This window comes from Kogia breviceps, chromosome 2 (genome assembly GCF_026419965.1).
Source record: "Kogia breviceps isolate mKogBre1 chromosome 2, mKogBre1 haplotype 1, whole genome shotgun sequence".
NCBI lineage: Eukaryota > Metazoa > Chordata > Mammalia > Artiodactyla > Physeteridae > Kogia > Kogia breviceps.
The window spans coordinates 114730461-114758299 of record NC_081311.1 but is presented as its reverse complement, the minus strand read 5'-3'; the positions used below and the strand labels follow the sequence as shown (position 1 = coordinate 114758299).

The 27839-nt window shown below is 35.7% G+C and overlaps 1 protein-coding gene across 2 annotated transcripts in view; it reads right to left on the bottom strand.

Annotated features, from left to right (window-relative positions):
- The window catches only part of ARHGAP15 (Rho GTPase activating protein 15), a 613208-nt gene that overhangs the window by 528922 nt on the left and 56447 nt on the right, over nucleotides 1–27839 (bottom strand). For both annotated transcript variants that reach the window (XM_059053493.2, XM_067027507.1), the window contains exon 3: nucleotides 8543–8611. In XM_059053493.2, the coding sequence (XP_058909476.1) occupies nucleotides 8543–8611 (69 nt within the window). The remainder of the gene's footprint in view (nucleotides 1–8542; nucleotides 8612–27839) is intronic.

Below are 27839 nucleotides of genomic sequence, written 5' to 3'. Positions count from 1 at the left end.
TGTTCACTGGAAATCCTCTGACTCCTAATTTAGCTTCCTCGGTCCTCTCGCAAATAGTCAGAATGTGGGTGACAAATAGCATCAGTATATTCGCCATTATAAATTAATAAATCAGCTGACTCTTACAAATTTGGTTACTGTGAGGTAATCCTAGGGATCATCATCTCTGTAAACACTGATAACATTGTTACATATAATTTTTCAAGATCCACAAAACTGAGACAGGCCCCAGACCTGAACTGGGGAGAGCTCTCTGAAGCAGACAGCACCACCCTGTGAAAGTTTCTGTATGACTGACTGGCCTCCTAGGAGAACTATGTATCAATTCTGTATAACTACAAACATGCGCTACTATTATTTTGCATTTAATTATTTTCCTATTTAATAATTAGGCACTTGCTATATTTTTTTCTGAACTTTTAATAGATCACAGTACTTTGCTGCTAATCTGTTTGTTTTGATAATTTCTATTATAAAGCACAGAAGGAGGACATATCTGGTTACATCATTTTACCCCCAAATGAGGCTTCTCTTCCTTCTTAAATCTCTTAACTTTTCCACCATCCACAGAAATAGAAATTTCTGTGTCTTCTTTCCATTGGCTTTTTAAAAATTATTTTTTAAGTTTCTATTGTTAAAATAAAAATTGTATATATTTAAGGTGTACAATGATGTTTTACTTACATATACATAGTGAAATGATTACTATAGTCAAGCTACTTAATATATACATTTCCTCATATAGTTACCTTTTTATTTATTTAATAAATTTATCTATTTTTGGCTGCATTGGGTCTTCGTTGCTGTGTGCAGGCTTTCTCTAGTTGCGCGGAGCTAGGGCTACTCTTTACTGTGGTGCACGGGCCTCTCATTGTGGTGGCCTCTCTTGTTGTGGAGCATGGGCTCTACGCACAGGCTTCAGTAGTTGTGGCACTCGGGCTCAATAGTTGTGGCTCGCGGGCTCTAGAGCGCAGGCTCAGTAGTTGTGGTGGACGGGCTTAGTTGCTCCACGGCATGTGGGATCTTCCCAGACCAGGGCTCAAACCCATGTTCCCTGCATTGGCAGGCAGATTCTTAACCACTGTGCCACCTGGGAAGCCCCAAAATTTAAGTCTTTTTTTTGTGGTGAGAGCATGTGAGGTCTGCTCTTGTAGCAAATTTCCAGTGTACAACAGTCTTATTAACCAATATAATCACCATGCTGTATAGTTGATCTCTAGAACTTAGTCATCCTACATAACTCCACTGGCTTTCCGTCTCTTGCCCCACTTTCCTCTTTGGGACTCACTGCTTACATTTTTCTTCTCAGTTTCCAATTATTTCTGTACTGGCTCTAGCTTTCTTTCTGTATCAGATCTGCTGACCATGTGTGTGTGGACTTGCAGCAGAACAGAAACAAAAACAAGGAAAAAAAAATCACCTTCAAAATGCAGCTTATCTGTACATCATATAAAGTACTAAGTACATAAAAAATGTAAATGCTTAATTTTAGGACTGTCTTACGTATAGCTGGAGAATGAACTATAATGCATTTAGAGAGGTGAAATATAATATTTCTGCCTAATATAGAAACATAATTTACTGTGTGCATACTTTAAAAAAGTGGTAAATCAAAATTATCAAGTTGGATACAATAATTACACGAAAAGGAGAACAGAAGAAAAGCAAAGAAAAACGATGCTGTGTCATACATGAGTGATGCCTGTAAAGGAGTAATAAAAGCATTCTCAAAGAAGTTCTGGAGAAGCTGGTCTTGACTTCAGATCTCAACGTTAGGCATGGTTTGCTCATTGTAAATTATTTATACCCTGCAGTGTGTATGTTGCACAATGCTTTCACGGGTATTCTCCCTCTCTTACTCTCAGGATAAGAGAATATGTTGTGCTTTGGGGTTCTGCTGAATGTCTTAAACAGTTTTTCAAATGTTGGGTTTGGCAAAGTACATATAATGTTTTGCCAAGTGAATTTCCCCATCATTTTAAACCCCTGTGTATTTCAAGAGAAATTTTACCCACATGTCTCTGATTTATTTACCCTTAACTCATCAAAATATCATCTTGAATAAGCTACATTTTGATATTTAAGAACCCCCATAGCCTTTTCCTGAGCCTTTCATCTTGTAACCAGTGTGTTTCATTTGGTCACCACCAAAATATCCAGATTCTAATTGGGAAACAGGCTGATGAGGGAACCTCTTTTTGTCTTAAGAGTTTCAGTCTTCCGGAGGCTTTTCCTGTGAATCACATCTTTCTCCTCCTTTATTTCTCTCTTCTTCCTTGACTTCTATTTCTTTGTTTCCTTGATCTAAACATGTTGTTCTTTCCTTGCACATCATTGGAATTCAGTGAGAATGGCCTTCCTGGTTACTGCCTGGGCAATTTATTAGCCTAATTCAACTGTTTTGTTATAACCTAATTTTGGTCAAGGCAATAGGGAAGAAAGGATTGCTCAATGTTAACAACCTTTTTTGTTGTTGTGTCTGTTTGTTCTTCTTCTCTACTCTACGGTTAAAGGAATTTCAAATGTAGGCCTGGATGGGAGAAGTCATGGTAACTTGTTTCTGTGTTTTAATGGCTTCTGAACTCCTTACCATCACCTCAAGGCCCATTGACATCTGAGCACTGCCTCACTCTGCCCACACTTCCAGACTTATTTCCCTGTTCCAGCCAGTGCGGCAGTCTTGCAGTTTTTCCAGTGTAAGCACTTTGTTCTGACTTCCAGACCTTTGCACTTGATGTTCCTTCAGTTTGCATCATCCTTCCAGTAATTTGCTTGACAAACTCTAGTCACCCTACAAATCTCAATTTAAATGGCCCTTTCAAAGAGTGCTTTCATGACTACTTAATCCAAGGTAGGCTCTCCCTCTTTCATAGAAACTTGTTTGTCTGCTGTCATAGCATGTTGTGTAATTTGCATTCAGAGAATTATGCCTTTCTTTACACGTTTAATACTTTTCTTCACCCCTAGACTGACAGCCCCTCCAAAAAAGGACATGACTATTTAGCATATCGTTGCATACACTAAACCCAGCCGGGTGCCCAGCACAGGGATGGCCTCAACAAACATTGGAATTAACACACTCCTACAAAACACTGTAAAAACCATACTCCAATAAAATTTTTTTAAAAAAATAAAAAACACACTCCTGCTGTTTGAGTAAAGGAAGGGTACATAAAGCAATGAAAACTTGGAGATGGTTTGTATTACTGTTATTAAATTATATAACATTATTAACATACTGCCAGCTTGAAGATCTGGGAGGAATTTTTTTTCAGAAAACCTAATTTTATCTTAACAAAGTAGAATTTTGAAAGATTGAAGAGCTTTTGAAAATTTTTTGCAATTTGAGGAAAGCACAGCCTGATCAATAGAACTATTCGCCCAAAGGGGCTGTCCTTTGTTTTAAAATAAGAAAACACTGTATGCTCACAATGTCTTTCATCCTTAAAGGCCTCACAAGTATTAATTAATCCACAAAATGATATCTGGCTCCAAAAGGTAGAATCTGTGACTTAAGGTTTATCTGCAAAAGCCTGCTTTGCCCCCAAGCCATGGCAACTTCCTGAGCTCTGGCCTCCAAATCCTTCTAGCTCAGGAGGCAGCAGATGATTCTCTAAAACCTGCCATAGGCTTTTGACTCCTGCAGGGTTATCCGTAGACATGTCTTATACTCTTTTGATAAACATAAAGATGATAAAGATTTAACATGCTATAAACAGGATTATTTTTCTTGAACATTTCTTTAGGGGGAAAAGGGAAAATGCCCAGAAAATAATTAGGTCTCACGAAGAGTTATAATATGAAATATACAAGATCAGGAAACAAACACATATTAGTATATTTGACCTTTCATATTTAAAATCTTTGCCGCATTACAGAACTGGTTAAGCAACAACACGGCTTCTCAGAAAATAATATAGTCTCAAGCATTGATAGCATATGGATTTGCACACCAAGTGGCATAAATGACTTCAGCTGTCAGTGAACTGGGTAGTTTCTGCCCTAAGATTTCAGACTCCAAATAGGAATGTATTTTTGTCAGTATTCAAAAGAAATGCATTGCTTCTGTTTAACCATGTTGATCACAACCTACTTTATTAAAGGGGAAGTTGAGAAGTAAAGCATGGTTACCAAAGGGGGACAGCATCCATGGGAGCATCCACCATGGCAGACTCCACTGTCATAAAGTGAATTACTTTTCTCCAAAGGGAGTGCATCGAATAGGATACTTTTGCCAGTTGTGCTTAAAGCCAAAGCCTCCCATGATTGCTGGATACTGTTCAAGGAAGTTCTAAATATAGGAGATAAAGGAAATGGGATTTATAGAAGAAAATGTGGGATACAAATAAGCTCAAAGATCCATATAGTAAAAATAATGAGTAATAACATCAACTTAAAGGATTTTACTATTTTCTATAGTGTTTTGGTGTATATCATTTTATATATGGTAGTTGATCCTGGTAGGTCCTGGCAAGGGAAACTACTGCAAGAACCTATGAATGATTCCAGAAGCAACACTGAGGCAGGCAGGAGGGAAAGAAAAAGAGATGTAGAGATGAAGGAAGGAACATGTCAGATTTGCGGAAAAAATATGTGAATCTAGGTTAAAAATAATTATACAGTTATATTAGTCAAATATAAAGACAGCTTTATAGGTTCTGGAAAATAATTCAAGTCTTGAAGTAAACAGTAATGGATAATTAAAAATTAATCAGAGGGACTTCCCTGGTGGCACAGTGGTTAAGAATCTGCCTGCCAATGCAGGGAACGCGGGTTTGAGCCCTGATCCAGGAAGATCCCACATGCCGTGGAGCAACTAAGCCCAGGGGCCACAACTACTGAGTCTGCGTGCCACTACTACTGAAGCCCACGCTCCTAGAGCCCGTGCTCTGCAACAAGAGAAGCCACCGTAATGAGAAGCCTGTGCACTGCAACGAAGAGTAGCCCCCACCTGCTGCAACTAGTGAAAGCCCGCACGCAGCAACAGAGACCCAACGCAGCCAAAAATAAATTAATAAGTAAATGAAATTTAAAAAAAAATATTAATCAGAATTTGTTATTTGAGGGAATTGGTGGTTATTTTGGCATTGTCTACCATAATGAAGTAATTCATAAGTAAGACTTGTGGGGGAAAGATAATCATTTTTCTGTCTTTAAAGTAACATTAAATAAGCAATTTAATTCAAGTAGAGATTGATGAATAAAAGTTGAACATAACCTCTGTTCACAAGACAGAGCAAGATAAACAAGTACTCAAAGAGAGAGTCCAGGGAAGCCCAACTCAGGAATAGGAAGTAAATTGGTTGGTAGTTCAGTAGAGTTTAGAGACAGAGAGAGAGAGAGAGAGAGAGAGAGAGAGAGAGAGAGAGATTGTATATGCTTGTGTAGACAGAGAGAGTAACAGAGAGAGAGAGAGAGAGATGCAGAGAAAGAGATTTAGAGAGACTGCAAACTGAAGAGGTCAACAAATTACAGTTTTTTTTCCTTCTATCAGCAGTACTTCCCAATGTCACTTTTACAAGGTTATCTGACCTAGAATAGAGTATTGAGCACATAGATATATTTTCTTTTAAACTATCCACAATTTGAGATATTTAAAATGAGTTTCATTTATTGAGAATTGAGGCTGCAGAGTCAAAGCACATAACTATAGGCCAGCAAACCAACAAATAACCTTAAAGGTAGGAAGTTAAATTGACAAAATTATTTCTGAATATTCTAATTTTTTAAATATTAGCCTATGCTTGATGTATAGGCATAGCACAAATATACCATTATTTACCGATTAAATTTAAGTAATGACCATAATTTTAATTTTTAAAATTCATAATATATATTTTGTGTAAAAATTTTGAGACACTTTAAAGCATTTTTCAAATATAGTCCATATATACTTGTACATGTAAAATTATATATAATTGCATATATATTTATATTACGTACACACATGCTCATATAGATTCATTTTCAGTCTAACTTTTGCCATGTTTCATCAAACACTTCAGAGAAACATTTGCACGTGCTATATCTAAAAAAGAGCACTTTATATGTACTTTATATGTTCTGTAAGGCAAATTTATAGAAAAGAACACAATTACTTTCTATTCACTATACAGCTATACTATGCCAGGCCTTCTATGAAGTTTTAATAATAAAACAGTAAGTGAAGCATAGCTCTCCCCTCAAATACCTTACAGTGCAGTAAGAGACATGTAAAAGGAAATAGGCAATTTTAGTGTGATTAGAGACAGAGGCAATTTAGAGACAGAGGCAAGGCCAAGCTGCTATAGGAAGGTAGAATAAAGAAGGGCTACCTGATTCAAAGTTGAGGAAGCAAAGAAATACTTTCCAGGGAAAATGGTCTCTAAGTTGAAACATAAGTGATTAATTTTGAAAACAAGATATTGTTATATCTAATTAAATTTTAAAATGTCTTTCACTATGAATAGCAGTCATATATTTATTAATCTCCAAAATCAACAATGTTGTTTTAATAAATCTTTAATATCTTATCATTAAATCACTTGACAAACATGTCTTTCCTGAACAAACACTAGTCCCAGAAGCAATGTAAGGGGAAGTATGATATAATAAAGAAAATACAAGTCATGACCCCTAACTTCAAAGCATTTATAGTCTAGCCATGGAACAAGTCTATTACCCATGAAATAAAAGAGAACAACACAAAAGAGTGCTGAGATGAAGGAACTATAATTGTTACAGAAAATCCAAACTCCTTCAGGGTGAGAACCATGTCTTAATCATGTTACTATTGCTGGCTTGAGGTTGTGTATTTGGCAGTAGATAATAAATAAGGTAAGTCAGAGCCGTGAGAGAAGTCTATAGACTTGATGCTATAGAAAATAGGAAGGTATTGAAAGTTCTGACAAGGAGAATGAAATAATGAAGGTACTGTTTAAAGAAGGTTGGTGTGGAAGGTTGTACAGTAGCACAGGATCAGTGGGAGAGGCATGGTGGGATACAGTGGGGTGAGACCAGAAGCTTTTGAAGGCCTCAGAAAGGGTGTGCCTGTACACATGGAGAAAAAAATGAGGCCACCACATCCATTGTGGAGAAACCACCTCAGAAAATGTTGACATGTGAAGGGTCATAGAGAAAATAAAGGATCCAAAGAAAATGTGTTCTCAGCCTAGATAAACATTTGCTACTAATAGAAATGGGACAGATTGGGAGTTTGAGACTGACATGTACACACTACTATATTTAAAATATATAACCAACAAGGACCTACTGTATAGCACAGGGAACTCTGCTCAATATTCTGCAATAACCTAAATGGGAAAATAATTTGAAAAAGAATAGATACATGTATATGTATAATTGAATCACTTTGCTGTACACCTGAAACTAATACAACATTGTTAATCAACTATACTCCAGTACAAAATAAAAATTTAAATGTATAAATAAAATTTTAAAACAAGTCTTCTCTATTAAAAAGAGCTAACTTTTTTGATTTTTGTTTTAACAGCTATTAAAAAAATAGAGATGGAGGTCAATGGAAACAAGAATCAATTTGGGAAGATGGTGATGATGTGTTCAACTTGGGATATTTCATTTCAAGGATGACACCAAGATGTGCTAAGAACAAATGACTAAGTAGCACTTCAAGATATATGATGAGATAATGAAGAGAAAGTACACAAGTATAGATCTCTGTACTATGAGCTTGGAAATTTTTTTTAAAAGTCATTAACTATTTCATTTGTGCACTCATTTAACACACATTTAGTGAGATTTTACTACGTTCTAGCAATTGTTATAATCATGGGAATAGTTATAAACATAGGAGACAATAACCCTGCTCTCACAGAACTTTCTAAGGAGATGACAAACAAATAAAAAGAAACTGCAGAGTATATCACATGGTGGTAAGTTCTATGGAGAAAATTAAATTAGGGTAAGAGAAAAGAAGTGTGGACAGAAATGGTGAGCTTTTAAATTTGCTCATTTGTGTTTAGGGGACAGTAGAGAAGAGCTATCTTAAAAGGTGATATTTGAACAGAGATGCAAAGAAAAGGAACGAATGAGCCCTAAAAATTTCTGGGTGCCAAATGAACTATTTTGTATCAGGCAGAGGAAAGAAGAGGAGAAATGTCCCTGTGGAGAAAGTAAGGAGGTCATTTTGGCGGCAGCAGAATAAGCCAGACTCTCACCTTCTCAGTTTGCATGCTTTGAAGGAGCAAGCCACCATGCTGGAAAAGCCCAAGTGGTAAGGAAGTAAGAGTAGCCTCTGGCCCAAAGCCCTGAAGGAACTAAATCCTGACAGCAACCATGTACCTGAGCTTGAAAACAGATCTTTCCCCAGTCAAGCCTTCAGATGTGACCCCAATTTTGGCTTAAACTTTGAGTGCAGACTTTTGAAAGGCTCTGAGCCACAGGACCCTGCTAGGTTATGCCCAGATTCCTTACCCACAGAAACATGAGATAATATGTGCTGTTCCAAGTTGCTGAGTTCTGAGGTAATTTATTTTGTAGCAGTAGATAAATAATACAGTACTGAAGTGAAATAATCACTTACCAATTGTTCCAGTGGAGGAATGACATCTTTCAAGACATGCTGTGAATGATTCCTTCTGTGCCGGGATACCTGAAAAAATAGTGACATTTGATACTATTATATTATTTTTCTTTAAAAAAAAAACTTTAAATGATTTAAAAGAGTATAATTTAGTAAAAGTGCACATGAAAATAACCATATTCAGATTCATTCAAAAAGGTGAATAAAGTAGATTTAAATGGGAAGTAAATGTTTTGAACATTAATTTGAGTAAGATGTGTACTCGAAGAGGGCTGGCTGCAACAATATCTCATATTGCATGTGGTCTTCTTACTGTGTGACCTTGACACTCCTCCTATCAAATGGTGGGGTCTATGTTCTTTCATTTCAAACTTGCACAGACCTTTATACCTGCTTTAACCAAAACATAAGGCAGAAGTAATACTACATGGACTCTAAATATTAGAGCATAAAAATATCACGCACTACCCCTTTGTTCTCTTGGAATACTCCCAGCTCATCTTCTTCCACAGACACAGGGCTCTGCTCCTGCCTGCATGTTTTCTCAGTTGTTGGAGCCTGGAGCCCCGCTCTCTGGGCACAGGAGGTGTCCACTCCCTTGCCTGCTGAGACCTGTGGAAAGGGGCTTCCGGGGCCAACGTCCCTTTTTCCAGAGGAAAAACAGAGATCGGAGTTTACTTCTGTTTTTTCCATTTCGGGTGTACCCTTGGGGACAGGTGGGGAGGGAAGGTGAGGGCTCTGGGTGATACTATGATGTGGCCCTGGCTACTGAGTAATAAATTTGCTATGGATTGTAAAAAAAAAAAAGTCACCAAATCATCCCATACAGAGAGACCACAGGGAGAGACCTCGTAAGTTTTCTAGATGACAGACTAGCTGAGGTTCCAGCAGACAGCCAGTATCAACTACCAATCACGTGAGTATAAAGATATCCTGATGATTCCTTCTTCCAGCCATTGAACCACCCTCAGCTTTCAAGTCTTCCCAGCAGAGACCTCAAACACTGTAGGAGAAATAAGCTGTTCCTGTTGTGCTTTATCTGAATTTTTGACCAGATTCCACAAGCATAAAAAAATCATTGTTTTACACCTCTATGTTTCAGTGTGATCTGCAATGCTGTAGTAATAACTGGAACAAAATATTTAATAGTGAAACACTTTGTGTTTATGCTATATTATGAACTCAGCTTTTGTGGCGTTGATGTGCTATTAATTTCCCTGTCTTCTACTATTATCCATATATATATAAATATATAATAACCACACAATAAGTGCTTTTGGAACAAATTTGTTTTAAATGCCTTATTGTTCTTTCTCCTGAAGAAGCATAGTAGACAGATTCTATAATTGTTTTTTAAAAAAGGGAGGAATTTATAATTAAAAATCATTATCTTGAAAATTTAAGTAGAAGCTCTCATTAAGAGTACTATTTCACTAAACAGGAATTTTCCAGTACTTTAAATGAAGGAGAGAGTGGAAAGGGTTTGGACAAAGCAGTAGGAAGAAAAAGGAAGAGACAGAGGCAGAGACTGAGAGAGACAAAGAGAAAGACATGAGTGTGAGGAATCTTTAAATAAAGCAGGCTCAAGTACCATGTCTAGAAAAGAACTTTGGATGTCTTTGACTCTGCTTCTCAGCACATGCAACAGACTGAGGGGATTAGATCAATGTCTACTAAGATTTTAAGGGAACTGTATTCCCAAAGAAACCAAAAACCTGGCCTAAAAACCCTGTGATTCTATTTAATCCCTGAATCCCATATTTGCTCCACAAAAACTGAATTATGAAGGCAGTACAACCTTCAAGGAAGCCATTCTCTTCAATGCCCACTTCAGATGTGGCCCAAGAAGGATAATGGGGAAGGAAGAGACTCCAGAAAGCAGAGCCAGAAACCCGGGAGAACAATGGATATGGGAAATTCTCCCAGAAAGAAGAGCCAGAAACAGTCTCTACTGCCAGGGCAGGGTCTCACAGGACCTGCCCAGAAGGATTACAATCATCACTTTGGTCCAGAGACTGTTGGTCATTTACCATTCTTTCCTTTACAAATGAGAGGATTTTTGTTTGTTTGTTTGTTTATTTCCAGGTATCAAGTTCTTGCTTCACCATTGTCTATTGGATATGATGGGGAAAGCAGGACAGATTGCTTATTTTTCAAGTTCTAAATTCTTAACACCCTGGAGAAAATTTGGGCCTGATGGAGAAAGCTACTTATTACCAGAGATTCTAGAACTGGAGCTTGAGGCAGTAACTGGATGGGACTTTTGGTTGTCTCCTTTGAGGAGGTGTATGGGTGTATTTCTAAGTGTTGGAAGACAGGTGCAAACTGATATATGGGAGGGAGGAAGAGTCTGGTGGTCACTCACCAAATTCTGTGCTCTCTTTCCTGGGCACATCTCCAGACTGCACTTCTCAGCCTGCCTTACAGTTAAGAGTGGCCACGTGACTAGTTCAGAACAAAGGCAAATGAGCAGAAACAATGAGAGCCACTCCCCCTCCAAGGCTATTAACCAGTGAGTGCCCCCCCCCCCCCCCCCCGGCAATGTTCTCTTTCCTAGTATACTGGCTGGGAGTAAACATTAACCGAGGCCTTATGGGAGGATAAAGATGCAAGCTGGGGGCCCTGAATCACCATGTCAAGAAAAGCCAAGCACAGGTCAGGAAAACTCACTTTGTTTTATTTAGTAAACTTTTTAATTTGGAATAATTTTTAAAATTTATTTATTTATTTATTTTTGTCTGTGTTGGGTCTTCGTTTCTGTGCTAGGGCTTTCTCTAGTTGTGGCAAGCGGGGGCCTCTCTTCATCGCGGTGCGCGGGCCTCTCACTGTCGCGGCCTCTCTTGTTGTGGAGCACAGGCTCCAGATGCGCAGGCTCAGTAGTTGTGGCTCACGGGCTTTGTTGCTCCGCGGCATGTGGGATCCTCCCAGACCAGGGCTCGAACCTGTGTCCCCTGCATTGGCAGGCAGACTCTCAACCACTGTGCCACCAGGGAACCCCCTGGAATAATTTTATACTTAGAGAAAAGTTGCAGCAAGGACAGAGAATTCAGGTAGAAAATTTCCTTCGAAATTCTATATAGCAAGAAATAACTTCTATTTTGTGGAGCCATCATGTATTTTAGAGAATTTTTATAGGTGTTAACATTACCCTAATTAAGATAACCATAGTTGACACTCAATCAGTGTTGAAATGAAAGGTCTTTTGCATAAGAAAACTGTGAACAGAATAATAGTTAATGGGAGAAATCCTAGCAACCAAAACTTCATACCTGTTATTCACTGATATTTCAGCTTCTCAGCAGGGGGAGAATATACATATATTTGGTATTTAAGCCTCTTAAGGAACTAGAATTTGTTTTATATTGCTATGCATTTAGAATTTACTACTCTCAACTATTACTCATTATACTAAGATTTATAATCTTCAGTGAAAATTTAGTATACATGTCATATTCAGCTTACAAAGGTTGGAGAATTCTGGGATAGAGGGAGTTTTCTTGTTCCATTTTCTTGCTGGATTTATAGTCTTGGCGTAAAAGTCATTCTTTTGGCCTGTAAAGCACCTCAAGCTTTAAATGTTAGAGAAAGCAGTAGTGTGTAAATGTCTCCACGATACCAATGAATAAGCACCTGGGCATTCACTTGTGTCAGTTTTACCATTTCTTCTATGGCCAAGTCCATGCCATCTTTTGTCCTACCACTACTGGATTTTAATGGGCATAGTGGTCCACGATCCTCTAAATATTCCCTTCTAGTCACCTATAGAAAGCTTTCTTATAAGGCAATGATTCAAAATGGGTTGTGTACATACTGCCAGGGGTACAAGAGATGATTTTAGCTGATGAATGTTTCAATTTTAATTATTATTTTAATATTTTAATTATTAATTTTTAAAATTAAATTTTAATTATTATTTACATAATTTTAAGGTTTAGTAGAAAAATTTATCACATCAGAGCCATTTATTAGTGATATGAATACATTTTCCATTAATATAAAGTTATTTAAGTACATGAAATGTGGGGAAAAGAAGCACAAACACAATAAGTGAATGACTGAAGTTTGGGGAACAAATTTTAATGGGAAGAAATGGAATCAGAAATGACCAGTTACTGAGCTCATACTACCCTTGAAGGAAACCATTGGTCCCATGGTATAAACAAGAATTCAACTTGAGAAATGATACAACAATAATACTGCCTGCTAACATTTACTGAGTGCCTGTTAGTTGCCAGGCACTGTTCTAAGTGTTTTGCATGTTCAAAAATGTTTAATTATCACCCAAACATTAAGAGATCAATGACATATATTTCATAAAAGGTAGAAACACAGACACACGCCTTTAAAGTAACTTTGAAAATCCACAGCTAGTGAAAGCATGGGTGATGTATTAACGTGGATCTAAGCCCTCAGCTATTGCACTTTATTGTTTTTCCAGAAATATAAATGTATATGTATAAAGACAGTCACTAAATTCTTGGGGAACTACAGAGATCCCCTGGGTGCATAAGTGGATATTCCTAAGGTAGAAATTTGAAGAGAGCCAAACTTACAAATTTGTACACACTGATGCAGGAAGCTAGAAATCAGATTTCAAATCTGTTATGAATAATCTTACTATTCCTTTAGGGGAAGTAATATTGCTGATCATTCCTAAATCAATAAGCTAGCTAATCTATCATGTTCAATCAAGTTATGAAGATACGGAAGAAAAGAAAACTTTCATCACCTGTCTTTTGCTTTAATGTCTTTCTCAGTTAAGCATTAGGTACAGAAATATGTTATGCCAAATCAGATTATGCTGACTGAGACTTATCATTTAGGAAATTCTGGATCCAAAGTTGCTCAATTGTCTTGCATGGATATCTGAAAAACTTAGGATGTTTCAAAAGAGCTGTGTTTCTATGACATACTTAATTGAAATAATAATTGTAAAGAAAATTTGAGGTCAGTCACAGTCTCATGAGCTTAAGTTTGAAGGGAAAAGAGGATTCTCCTAAGCCACAGTATAAATAGAAAAAATCTTACAGTTTATATAATTATTTATCAATAGCTTATTAGCAGTATCTGATAATTTTGCAAATTTATATGGGACACTCTCCTGAGTAACAGTCCCACTTAAGACATCAGGTTTTGGTTTTTTTTTGAAGTGCAGCTGATTTACAACTTTGTATTTATTTCTGCTGTACAGCAAAGGGATTCAGTTTTTTATGTATATATATGTATACATATATATACATTCTTTTTTATATTATTTTCCATAGATTTTTTATGAACAATTCATTTTAGCCAGTAAACATTTCATGTTTAGTTACACTCATATGCCAGTAATTTCTAATAGTAGGTGCTTAAAATGTACCTGTTTGTTGACATTATAAAATATCTCTAATACTAGTATTGCAAAGAGAGCACATACTTCATTTTGGATAATCCTTCATTTTGAATAAAGTTCTGGATATCAGAACTTTTAAATGTACCTGACATCAAAGAACCTACATCTTGTTCTGTAAATTGCTTCTGGATAAGTTTCAGAACGCTGGCAAGGATGGGCTCCATTGTTTAATCTTAGATCTTTTTCACTTTTGCAGGAACTGTTAATTAATCGTTGAATGTGAAAACCTAAAATAACAGTCAAAATATTAGCAGTAGCTTGATATAAAAATTTTAGTACATTATTTTCTCTGTGAAGTACAGAAGTATTTCTTCTGAGGAAGCCTGAAAATATGATTTTTATGTATGTCTGATTTCTTTTTATGTCTCCAAATAATCTGAAACAGTATACAGATCTTCCCTCTAAACATAAGTGAACATGTATGTATACCTACCACATATTTAAGTGTTTATAGCCTGATTTTTTTTGTTTTTTTAATTGTTTTTTATTTTCTTTTACTCTTAAATTATGAAATATTGGTTTCAATATCATTTTACAATTCCCATCTGAGAATTTTATGAATTGCCACCTGTCAATTTACTTCCAGCATTTTAGCAGAAAGAGGCCTTAACAATTCCACACTTCTCCAGCCTATTTATTAAGAATGTTACTTAATGGTTTCTTTTGAGGTGACATGGTTATGTCTTAAACTGTTTTTTCTCTCACAGTATTCTGCATCTTAAGCAACTGAGCTTTCGTAATAAATACATGAGTTGATGGCAACCCTTCCTTTGAGCAGAAAAAAAAAAATCTCAGACCTTATCTTTTTTTCAGTGATGCCATCTTCCTATTGATTTATTTTTCCAGTAAATAGAAATAATCTGTAGCTACCATTGAGAAAACAGAAACACAAATATCTTTTGACTTGGATTTTTTTGAACTCAAAATTAGGTTAATATTATATATCACTGCAACTTTTTTAGATCAAATCTATGAGTCCTTTATCACTGCCCACTATGCTCCCTGCTTCCACTCCTCTGCCCTCCCCAGGTACCTTAGCTTTCTAATTGTGCAAAGCAAAGTGGAAAATGAAGTATTCAAGATGTGTAATGCGTATTTTCCTTTAAATTCCTTTTTGTTCTTATTAGAATAAGCATCATAATTAAGTTTTTCAGAAACCTTTTCCTCCAAAAAAAGGAATTAAAAGTCACTTTTTCAAAGTGTCTCCATTTTTTCTTCCATTCCTTTTTTCTTTTAACCATTTTAAAAATATGAAACTGATGGGTGGGTCTAGTACTTGATATATTACAAACTGCAAAAATAACAGAATTTGAGCATATTATTTTCCTTGTTTAGGAGCATCTACTATGAGAGTTATACATAAACATGAAACATTCCACATAGCTCTGATTTTAAATAGATTACCATTTTTGATGAAAGTTTATATCTTGTGGCTTAGAATTGAAATAAAAATCACTTGAATAAAAGCATTAGTTCCAACATTTTCACAGACATGTACATTTTCTGAGGCATACCTCCCGTTAGCAACCTCCCTGGATACTTGGATGAAAAACAGAAATAAATTTTTGGTTAAGTTTAGTTTTTATCTTCAGTTTCTCAAGAGTTTTTTGTTTGTTTGTTTGCTTGTTTGTTTTTGGTGTATCCCAAGTCTTATGTTCAAATCTTCATTTGTTTTGCAAGTTTTTTTTCTTAAAGCTACTACAATCAGAAATTAAGGAAAGTTAGTGAAGCTTTTTTTTTTTTTGGAATGTGGAGAGGTGGTCAGTATTTCTTAAACTCACAACAATTTAGTTGCTTAGAAATAATAAACATCAACCTAAGTGATGGCTCTATTTTTTCAATCATGTGTATGTGGTAGGTAACTGATTTTGAAAAAAAATAAGGAAGTTAAGAACATATAAGGACTTTACCTTATCGTGCATTTAATATTCTAACTTTACATATTTGTAGGCACATATAAAATTTATGCATGCCTCATAATTATTCTACCTCTAACTAAATGTATCCTTCATAGTCCTAATGAGAGGTAATGACATAAACCATGGAAAAAACAAATCTTGTTTTACTCCTTATTAGTGTACCACAGTATACTGTTTAACATTTGTATTCTCTTCCTCCATCTGACCACAATATCATTCAATTACCATATTAGGCATAAGCAAAGGTCTTTTTAAAAAAATTTTTCCATAAACCTGTTTTGGTTGTACATTGTCAGTCAGAAATCTGACACTCTCATCTCTTTTATCCCCTGCAGAAAATGAAAGGGAAAGATTCAGAAACCTTTTGGTGGGTATACTAAAATTTATCAGCATTTTTTTTTGGGGGGGGGTTTCTTGAACATTCTTAAGTCAGCATCTGGGTCACCTGAGGCTCTCACCAGCCTTTCAATCCTGGGATAAGTCTAGTTGAGTGAAATTCAGCTTCAACCACATATTCTTATCCCAGATAGCCAAAGGTAAGTGCTTGCTGGAATGATTCTAACTCCTTTATATTTTCCCTCCTTTATTTAGTCACAAACATGTGTGTTCCTCCAAGAAGAAAATCAAACTGCCTCTTACTTTCCTGTTTAAATAAAAATGAACTATATACAGTGCACACTTCCTTGTTTATTGCTAAATACTGTTTCAGTTTTCTCTATTTTTTTTTTTGCATACTTTCAATAGAATGTTTCTCTCCAAGAATTTTCTCAGACTGAGAGGTATCATTCATATGGAACTTAGACGCTCCACAATTTTAGCCTTCAAATGCGCTTGTAAGATAAAAACTACCAGAAGCAAGAAACACAGAGATATCTGGGTAATACAATTTTTTATGTTTTCTTCATGGGAAGTGCATTTATGTATTGTCTTAATTTTCAGCTTACTTTTTTTCTTTATAGGTTCATATATATTTAGCCCTGAAGTTCCAAATTGATATGAGAAAATAAGGGCCAAATAGACACAGAAACATCTTATTTCACTCATAATACTATCAATGGTATTAGATCTGACACATTATTCATTAGAGCCAGAGCTAAAGTTACTACCATTAGCAGATAAAATAACTTATTCATCTCTTTTACTCTCCATACAGAGATATTTCCTCTGTAAACAAAAGGAAAGAGTTTAGATAGATTAAGAAAATATAGATGGGTATCTAGAACACTTGGGCCAAACAGATATTTTCTCCACAATGGCAAGTCATATGTTAATTTTTAAATAAAAAGATTCAAGGCAGTAGAAAACAATACCAAGAAAACTATCTCACAAAACCTCAAAACAAAGGAAAATAGAAAACAAATAAACAGTTATTGAGGGTCTAAATTATTAAAATGGTCTACCTATTTTTAGCTAAATGAAACAAATCATTGTCAAATCGCCATTTGGCTATGTTGGGCAGAAACAAACTGTATCTAATTTCATGATGTTCAACTGTCTGGAAATACTCAACAGATTAGAAACAGGCTTTATTTTCAGTCTCATATTTCAGTCTCTTTCATTGTCCAGAAGGGCTTAAGTTGAAATATCAAATTTACTTCTTACTTTTTCAGGTATATGTTCAATCACTAAAGAAGAAATTCTCTTCTTTGGAAAGCTGTAATCCACGATATATCAAGTTTGATCTATGATATGTAAAGTTTGACAAAGACATTTACCCACAGTCAGATTTCTATAGTCTTTTGACACCTTTCCTTGCACATCATTTTTTCTTAGTGCAAAGATGGAAATGTACTAGGTAACTCACTGAAAATGCTCTCCCTGTGTCGAAATGTCACTTCTAAATGCATTATGGGAGGCAAAGCTTTTAATAACTATGACATTCTTTCAAGAATTAATGGACTTTTGGTCAAATATTTAAAACATGCATACAAATGTTGTTGGCATCTTTAGTGAATGTCTAATAATTGTATCTTTCCAGTTTCCTTTCTTCAGTTATTCTTTGAGGTTTTCATAGACCCCAAACTCACCTTCTACTGCCGAAAAAGCAGATTAGTTCTGAAGGTTAATCCAACTCAGCAGGATTGAAGGATGGCACTTTTCCTTGGTCGTAAGTACGTTGGCTCAGGCCAGGCAGCTGTTAGGACATTCTCCTCTGGGAATCGTGCCCTCAACACCCACTGCTGATGCACATACATGGTCTACTGGCTGCCGACTTCCATGCCCATCTGCTCAAATGGCATGGTGCCCACTCACAAGTTGGCTGGATCCTTGCCCTTAGTGTGTAGGTGCCAGGCAATGATGGGTTTAGATGGGCAGCCTGCATAATACTACAAGTGACAATTTTTTTCTTTCTCTCTCTCTCTCTCCAGTATCTGTCTTCTGTGCCTTCTCTGAAAGAGAAACTTATGTTTCTCTACCTCTGATTATACCTGTGGACACATGTGGCCTTTTACAGGTAGATATACAAATACACTCAACCTGCTACTGACAGTAAGATGATAGGGAAGAATCCACAGAGCCCCAAATGACAAGTTCTAATTCAGAAATGGGATGGATTGTGAAAATCCCGACCACCTGGAGTCTGTCAGAAGAAATTTAGCAAGGGTGTAAGTACGGCAGATCTCTCACAGACAGCAATGGCACTAGGAAATAGCTTAAGTTACAGCACTTTTTGTCTGTCGCAGCTCCAGCACAAATCACTTGCCTTGCATTGAAAAGGCACGTACAACAGAAAACGAAATAAATCAGGCAAAAAGAACAAGCTTAATGGGAACACAATTTATATGCTCAATGGGGGCAAGGGTGCAAGCTACAATATTCAGACCTCAGAAATAACCCTTACTGGAGGTCCTAATAGAAAGAAAAAAGAAACAGAAAATAGCATCTCTCTTTCCAATCTACAGGAAATCCGTGGAGAGGAATAGATTGGCATAGGAGGTTGTGACTTTAATGATCCAAAGCATATGAATGCTTGTTAGCAGACAGCAGACAGACATAAGTAAGAACAACAGTAATGGTTGCATCTGCAGCCTGGCCTATGGCACTCAAACCAATCAGGCTGCTTTGGAAAGCAGTGCCGGAAGGTATGTTAAAGCTTTGCTTTCCTTATGTGTTTATTTAAGGGTGACTGAATTCAGGGTGTTGTCAGTCTGCCTTGGAGAATGGTTATCCAATGTGTAGGCATGATCTTTCTCCCTGAATATGTTCTGTTGAGTCAGTTAGTTATGTGTGACTACTTGCTCTGTCCTCGTCTTTATACAGTGCCAAAATCCTCCAGTCCATGTTCCAAAGGAACAGGGCCTAAAAACTTTTGGCTTGAGAATCAAATTAGGTTTCTCTGCTTCCCCAGCCAGAAATGCGTAAATACCCAATAGCCAAAACCAAAGAATTTGACATTGTGGAATGAATAGAGCTGTCATATACCACTAAAGTGTGGAAATATCTACTGTTTGAAGTCAGGACTAGTTCAACATCTTTAGTAATCAGAACAGACTTCTTTGGACACCTTCATGGGTTAGTCTGGCTTTTGATTGGGAACATTTCTGGCAAGCTACTGATTCCAGATATCAGAAATGCAAGAACATACGGTTTACAAGAGAAAATCTGCCATTTTTTCCTATCAAAAAAAAAATTCTCAAAAGCAGCACATTTTCATAAAAGACAGACCCCTCATCCTGTTTTCCTTATTGACCTTCAAGTTAGCACCATGCTTAGATGTATACTTAAATGAGAACTAGTCAAAGAAGAGGTAAGTTTGAATAGTTTGAAAAAGTATTTATGAGAAACTGAATTTGGAAGTATTTGGGAGCTGCTGGTGAAAATAGACAAAGAATGGGTATAGTCATCCAAAACTCTTCAATCGGATTTTTATTCTATAACTGTCAGAGTGAGCTCCCAGAATAAATCATTTTCATCATGACTTACCACACCTTGAGTATATTACAGTAAGAGTTACATACTACTAACTTTTTGAAAGTGAAAAAAAGCAGATGTCTTATCTAGAGACTCTTGAGCGTAAGGACCATGTTTTACTCATCTTTAAATCAACTGAACTTAGTATAGAGAGAAATATATATTATGGAATTGGTCACTTCAAACTTCATATTGCATCATATTATACATGTGACCTATTTTTCATTGAATTTACCAAGACCTTCAAAAGCTTATAATGTCTTGCCCTGTGATACCTTGTTATAAACATATTCATCATTCTTTCCAAAATATGGACTAAGTCAGTAGTCATATCCAGATGAAGTTCCATAATTTCTCATAGGAGATTTGCCATCTATCCTTACTGAAATAAGGTTGAACTTTCAAAATGATCCCTCCATTAGTCTACAGTTGAAATAAATGACACTAGTTGGATAATATTATAGTTCCCCGATCTATGTAGTATACCCAATGCTTGGGGCTTACACTCCTCTTCCAGAGGAAAAATCTGAGAAGATAAATAGATATAGATAGGTACAGATATGGATATAGATTTAGGTAGATATATTTCTGTAATAATGGTTTTAAGTAGCATTACACAATTATGTAGATTATTATTTTGAACAGTTCTATATTCTATTATCACTTACCCTCTGGGCAAATTGTTTCACCTCTTGGTGCCTCTATTTCCTCAATTGTGAAATACGCAAGGCATAGTTGTTATTTCTCATAGCATTCCATTAGAAATAAGTAAATTAAAATATATACAGCTTCAACCACATGGTAAGTACTCATTAGTATAATCTCTGCGATACCAATTATATAATTCCTCTTTCGACAGTCCTTCTAGTAAATGAGTAAATATATTTTAGTACATGGATAATTAACATTCAGTCAATGTTCTTTTAAAGTGTTTGATGCTTTTAAAAACTCTTTTAAAATGATTTATTTCCTTACTTTAAGAAACTCCAACTATTTCTTCTAGGATACTCTGAAAGCATTTTAATAGAAAACTCTTTAAATCTTCAAGAAGTGGAGTTATACTGGACATGCACACAAGGAGGTGGGAACCCTGCGGATTTAGAATTTTGCCTACCACAATCCCACCTCTGGCCCTCAACAAATCATGTCCCTCCCACAAGCAAAATACATCATCCTCTCTCACAATTCCCAAGAGTCTTGTTTTATTATAGCATCCACTCGAAGTCCAAAATCGAATCATACAAATCTAAATCTCATTATCTCACCAGCTCAAAGACCAAAATCTAGTCACCTAAATTCAGTTTTGAAAGAAGTTGAGCTTGACTGAGATCAACTATTAAGTAACAGAGGCAGGATTCAAACACAAGTAATTTGATTCTATAGTCAGTGGTGTTTAACAACTTTAATAATGTGCACTATCCATGCTATGTAGTAATTATGATTATTGCCCTCATTGCATAGATGATAAATCTAAGGCAAGTGACATAAGATTGAAAGTTAGCGAGTGTCAGAGGCTGTTGGTTAACCCAGATTCATTCAATTCAAAACCGCGTGCATTCTGACGCCATAGTTTTTAAATGCGGAATCTACTGCCTCTCAAAGTGAATATTCAACAAATGCTTGCTGCCTGTCCATCATATCACACCGTTTGTAGATCAAAATATAGACTAGTGTTTATCAACTTGTACTGAATTATTTTCTTACACCTAAGTGCCTATTCTATTTTCATCATATTTCAAATAAGAAATTTTTATAATCATCTTGAACATTATCTAAATGAAATAATGATAGCAATGTTTTGGAAATCAGGAAGACAAAGAGACTACTGGTGCATATACTTTACTATAGTATTCACTCAAAAATAGTGCTACAGATTTGTATTTGGTATATCCTGGAATTGGAAAATGACTATCTATCTGTTTTAGATATTATACCAGCTGAGGTAAAGTTGCCAAAGTGGACTTTTAGTTGAAACTTGTGGATTGAACATATACCTTAACCCCTGCTGTGTACTAAAATCAGAGTAAAAGGATAAAAACGTATTCATAGAGAATGAAAATGTGAGCAAAAGTGGATAATACATCTCAAAAAAATTTTGGAAGAAAAAAAGTGTATGAAAGCACTGTATATTACTTCGTAAAATGAAAAATATACAACCTCAGTGTTTGCAGCAGTGAAAGATGAGGATATTAATGACAAAAAAGTTAAGAAGTCCCTCCCTCCCCACAGAATGTTCAAGAGGCTCATCACTTGGAAGCACAAGGTACGATGAGAGATAAGGTCAAAACTGCCTGCAACAGCCATTATCGGAAAAGCTGGACTCCCAGACTCAGTCATTCATTGCACTCATTTATTCATAGCCAGGAGACTGCTCCCAGACCTGCATGAGACAGACATTAAATCAGGCAGTTTCCAGAGTCTTGACTTAGGATCACCTGGCATTGCAGAGGGAAGAGAGGAATGCAGTACTCTGAACTAGGAGATTAAAGCCTACGCACCAAGCAATGGAACCCTCAGCACCCATTCTCAACTTTTCTCCCAGAAATGCCAGTGGCAAAAAATGTATCCCTTCATCCAGAAGACTTAAGGAGTCTACTCTAGAAGGACGAATGGTTCTAAAGTCCTTCAGATACTGAAACTCGGATATCCTCAATGAAAAGCTTGCATCAACATGTTCTACAAAAAAGCCTGGCAGTCAACAGGCCCAACACACCAACTCCAAAAGAGGCATTTTAGTGCCTCTTTTAAAAATATGAGCATGCAGGAATGATTAAAAGAAATTAATATATGATATATAATATATAATATTTATATATTATACTTATAGGTCATATATAACACATATATGAGTATAATTACTACATTATATGTATAATAAATTATAATTACTATATTATATATTTCTTTATTGAGCACCAAATACGTACAACATGTTCAAAGTGCTGAGTAAAATAACCTCTGCTTTAATGAAGTTGAAGTTTTTGGGGAAAGTCCCAAAATGGAAGACGAGTATCAGAACAAGCAAATCTAAAAAGGAACCCAAAATAAGTAGAAATAATACCCAAAAAAGAAAATTAAAAAAACAACTATTGTTAATATTATCAAGAGATAAGAAAATACATAGGATTCATAAAAACAGGAACAATAATAATAGAGGCCTCTGTAAATTAAAAATGTAAATAAATATATTAACTCAACATAATTCTTGGAGGATAAGAATAATAAATATGTCAGGAAATAGAAAAACAAGGAGCTGGATTATAAAAAAGAATAAATAAATAAAATAATCTGAGACATTCAACATCTGCCTTATAGGAAAACCCCAAAGGGCAAAAATAAATTTTTAAATGCATGGGAAGAAATTTTAAAATAAAGTACAAGAAAATATCCCAGAAGTTTATAGTATGAGCCTTCTGGTTGAAAGAGACTGTCAAGTGCCCGGTGTAATAAATTAATAGGTAGGTCATGCAATTATAGAACTGGAAATAGAGAGAGAGAGGGAAAGCAGAGAAAGATCACATACAAAAGGATGGGAATCAGAATGGTGTTATTAGGCTTTTCTAAAACTGACTGGAGGCTAGAAGAATGCTTCCACAATTTAAGGAGAAAATACTGTCAACCTAGAATTATGTAGCTTGTTAAACTATCAATCAAAAGACAGAATTGAATAAAGACATCTCCAGATATAAAAGGACTCAAAGCATTTGTTTCCATTACATTTGTATTGGGAAACACCTGAGGGAAATCAGCAAAATGAAGGATTTGACCAAGGATAAGAAGGCATTGTAAATAAGGCCTGGAGACATAGAAATATGGCAAAGAGGAGCCCATGTTCACAGAAGTGTGTCAGGCCAACAGTCTTCAGTCCACACTGAAGTAAGGTGATGGAAAGCAATAGAAGGAAACCGAAATTTTAAATGGGGATAGACAATATTTAATGTTTCTGTGTTTGAGGAAAAGATTGGCAGGAGTTTGAGAGATTTGCTGGCATCTTTGGGTAAATTAGCTATAGATATGACAAAATGTAAGTAAATTAAACTAAGGCAATTATTAAGTCCATGAAAGAAGGTTGAATACAAAAGGAATGATAATTATATAATAATTCTTGGCTCAACTGGAAATATTTAGAAAATCACAATAATGTCAACTAGTGTTTGAAACAAAAATTGTGACAGAACTATAATGAAGAGTGAGGGAAGGGAAGGTGTGAGTGTAAGAGTGCTAATATTAAAGTATCATAACAGAAAGTTAATATATAATGCCTAAAATAGATAAATCAGGAAAAGTCTGATGGCATATAGTGTTGAAAAACATGTAGGTTAATGTAAATAAGAAACAACAATGCCAAAAAACTAAAGCTGTTGAAGGTGGTAGCCGCTAGAAAGTGAGATTGATGAGTAGACAGATGGAGAAGCCAGAGGAATGCTATGTTTAATTAAAAGCTTTCTAGACTAATGTCTTAACTTCATGTATAACTTTGATTAAAAAAAAATAAACACTGACTACAAGTTAAGTGTAACTTATCATAAAAAAAAATAATAAAATTTTCTCCAAATAGTCCTGAAAGAGAGAGAAAGAGAGCAGGTAATTCTCACACCAGGAGTCTTGGTAATCAATCTCTATCATGAAAAAGTTCCAACTGTCTATCAGAGTTGAATACAAAAAGAATTTTAAGTCTGAGTCAGCAGAGAACAACTGGAATAACTTACAAAATCACACCCACAGAGCAACTAGTGGATTCAAGCCCTGCATTCACCATTAATCTGCATGATTTGGGGCAAGTTATTTAACCTCTCAGTATCTCAGTTTCCTCATCTACAAAACAGAGAATATAACAGCTTACACCAATAGAGTTATGGGATGGTTGAACAGATTAATACTTTCAAAGTACATACGAGCGCACCTGGTATGTAATAAGTGCTGTATACACGTTAGCTATTATTATCAAAAGAACTCCTGAATTCTGAACCGTAAGAGAGCCCTCCTAAAATAGTGGCTTCCTTAGCCCTTTCATCTTCCTAGAGTTCCCAGTTGAAGACTCATTCCCTAAATGTACCTTTTAAGGGCAGAGAGAGGCAGAGTCAAAGGAGAAGACAAGGGGAAGTGCCCCCTCTCCTATTCTCCCTGGCCTCACTTTCTCTTCTCCAGTGAAAGCATTTCACACAGACAAATGACCCTTCACAAAACAAATAGCCAAGGAGTGAAATGGTTACATTTGTATTTAGCACCATATCCCCAAAAAGCATGCATGCTATTATTTAACCAGATGTTTATCTTTCTGGACATTAAGTGGGATAGGCTGGGAAATAACCCTTTGGTTGTTATTAGTGGGTAAGGTGGCATTAGATCCCTGGTTCTGTGATGTCCACGGAAAGATTTTCATGTTTCTGTTTTTTACAGACATCTACAAAGAAAAAAGAAAGCCTCTTCACTAGTCACCTACTTAAAACCTTTTCATTGTCAAATCAAGGGAAGCTGCCAAAATTGTATTAATTTTTAAAAAATAACTCTCTCACTAATGCTCCCCTTGGATAAATAAAGAGGGAGTCTAATTCTGAGCCCATTTTTTCTCCTCCATTGTGTACCCACCACAAGGCACAAGTCAGCTCATTAGTGCTCTTGGCAAGGGCCATCATTTTTAAATGATCAAAGTTTGTTTGGGGAGAAATCAGTCACATGGAGTAATTGTTCCCAAACTGTGATCCTGAGCATTTAGGGGAGAATCCTCTGTGGTTCATTTAGGAGATATTTTAAGGGAAATGTGAAGGCTAATAAAGTACAGGACCAAGTGGGAATGTTTTGAAGATAAAGGAACATAGAATGGTCATTATATTGGTTTGGGGAGAGGGATTTGAAATCAGTGGCAGTTCAAAAATGAGGGAAAAGAACCTTAAACCATGGTATAGAAAACAGGTGCAAAACAAACTTAGGAAACAATGTTTTAGGTCATATGCTAAAAGGAAATTTTTATAATAAATGAATTTTGTCATATAAACTCTTAAAATGAAAACTATATACAGCTAAACTTTAAAACAGAAAACTTTAACTTATTAACTTTTCAAAATAAATGTTTTCATAGTGCAAATGTCAAATTCTTGCTCTTTGTAAGTAGAAATAATTTAAATAAAGATTGCTAACTTTTAACCATAAACAAAGAAAAAATGTTTTTGTTCCTATTTCATATGCTCAAATTTCCCTGGTTATTTGTGGCCTTACTGCTGATTTGATTTTCCTCATCCAGCCACAGTGAAAGACACAATCAAATTAGTAGCAATAAAAAAGAAAGAGCTGATAATTATTTTTGAAATTTTGGCCACAAGTTCGACAGTAGCTTAATGGCAAAGTTTCCTGGAGGAATGTAAAGCGTATTTATTAAATAGCCTTTACAGGAGTTTGGTGGGGTTTTTCACAGAGAACAGGACATATTGCACACAGCTACAGGAAGTTAATTTGGGGTCTCATTTAAAGAAGAAAAGGAATAAGATTGGGAGTTGGAAGGTTCGGTAAAGCTAATGAATTTGGGGTTGGAATTATTTAAAATATGTATTTCATATTTTTCTTGTAAACTTAAGATAGAATACTTTTTCTTTTCATTTTATGAAACATAACTTAAAATTTCTGCTTAGGAGAAACCACTTTCGTATGATTTATGAAGGCCTTCTGATGATACTGACAAAGGATAAATAGATTTCCTACAATAGCAATTAATATAGGAACCTACAGTGCCTGGCGAAGAAGGTAAAATTCATCCTAACCAAAAGACAAAGATATTTCTAGAGAAAGGATCTCAACTCTTTTTGGACCACCAAACATACCTGAAGGAAACACACTTGTAAGTAGCAACTCTTACTATTGCAGTTATTATAGGCATCGGGTAGCACTCCTAGCAGACATTGCAGAGTCTTATATTACAGAATCTTAGAGAAGACTGCAATTTGAAAAAAATGTGCTCCTACCCTGATCCTAGATTAAAAATCAATGAGAGAACCAAAAGTTTAAAGTCATGAAAAATCTAGAAAATGTTCAAAGTATATGAGCTTAAATCTGTGTTAGTATTTAAAAGCAATGGGGCAAAGAAAGTTTCAGTACAGATAAATTTAAAAGAGAATAAACATATTTTTATTTTAAGGTAGTGACTATATGCAGTTCATGCTAGTAATCCCAAAGATCAGCACAGTACTTGGTATATGGCAGGCATGGAATGAATGTTGTTAAGTTGAATATTAAAATATCAATAAAAAGATTTCACTTTATTTCTCAAAATGATTTCATATAATTAGCCCATTTTATTTAAAAAATGGTATTGTACAATATACAGGAAATTATTACATCCTTTTGGAAGATAAGGAAATTAGGCTACAGTTTAAATGGGTATTTCTTGGGTTATTTCTATGAGCAAAATATTGAGTCCAGCATGGACCAGGTAGGATTACTATGATAATAAATAATATTTATTTTTTACTTACATCCCAAATGTCATTTAATCTATAAAAATCAGCCTCTTGAATTGGTATCATCGATTTCTAAACTGAGGTTCAGAGATATTAGGTAGCTAGATATTAGATCAGATCCTATACCTATCTACAATGTTTCCTTGAGGCCACATGAAATAGAATCTGTAGCTGTCTTTCCATTGGAACACGCCATCCCAAATATAGATGGAAATATGAATAAAGAAAGTAGTCCTGCTTTATTCAAATCAAAGTCATCAAAGAGTATTCCTAAGTAAGCAACAAAATGAAGTAAGTTTGTCCAGTTTGCTATCAGTGCTGTCCAATTTTTTGAGGTCACATTTATACAGATAGACTTTTAGCTGGTGCTAAAGGCACTTGTCCTTCAGACTTTTGCCTCCCCAGGAATCTTGCCGTCTCTTTAGTATATGGAATCCTTCGCCCTGTCGAATGCTATTCTTTGCAATTCAGCTCACATGATATACTTCAAAATATAAGCTAAATGAGCAACAAGCTGCATCAGTGGCTGTGTCATTTCAGGTTACATGTTTCTGTCCTTTCTTCATGAGACTTGGGCTGCTGGAATGCTGACCTCCTTAGACTGCCATGGGCTACTAGTCAAA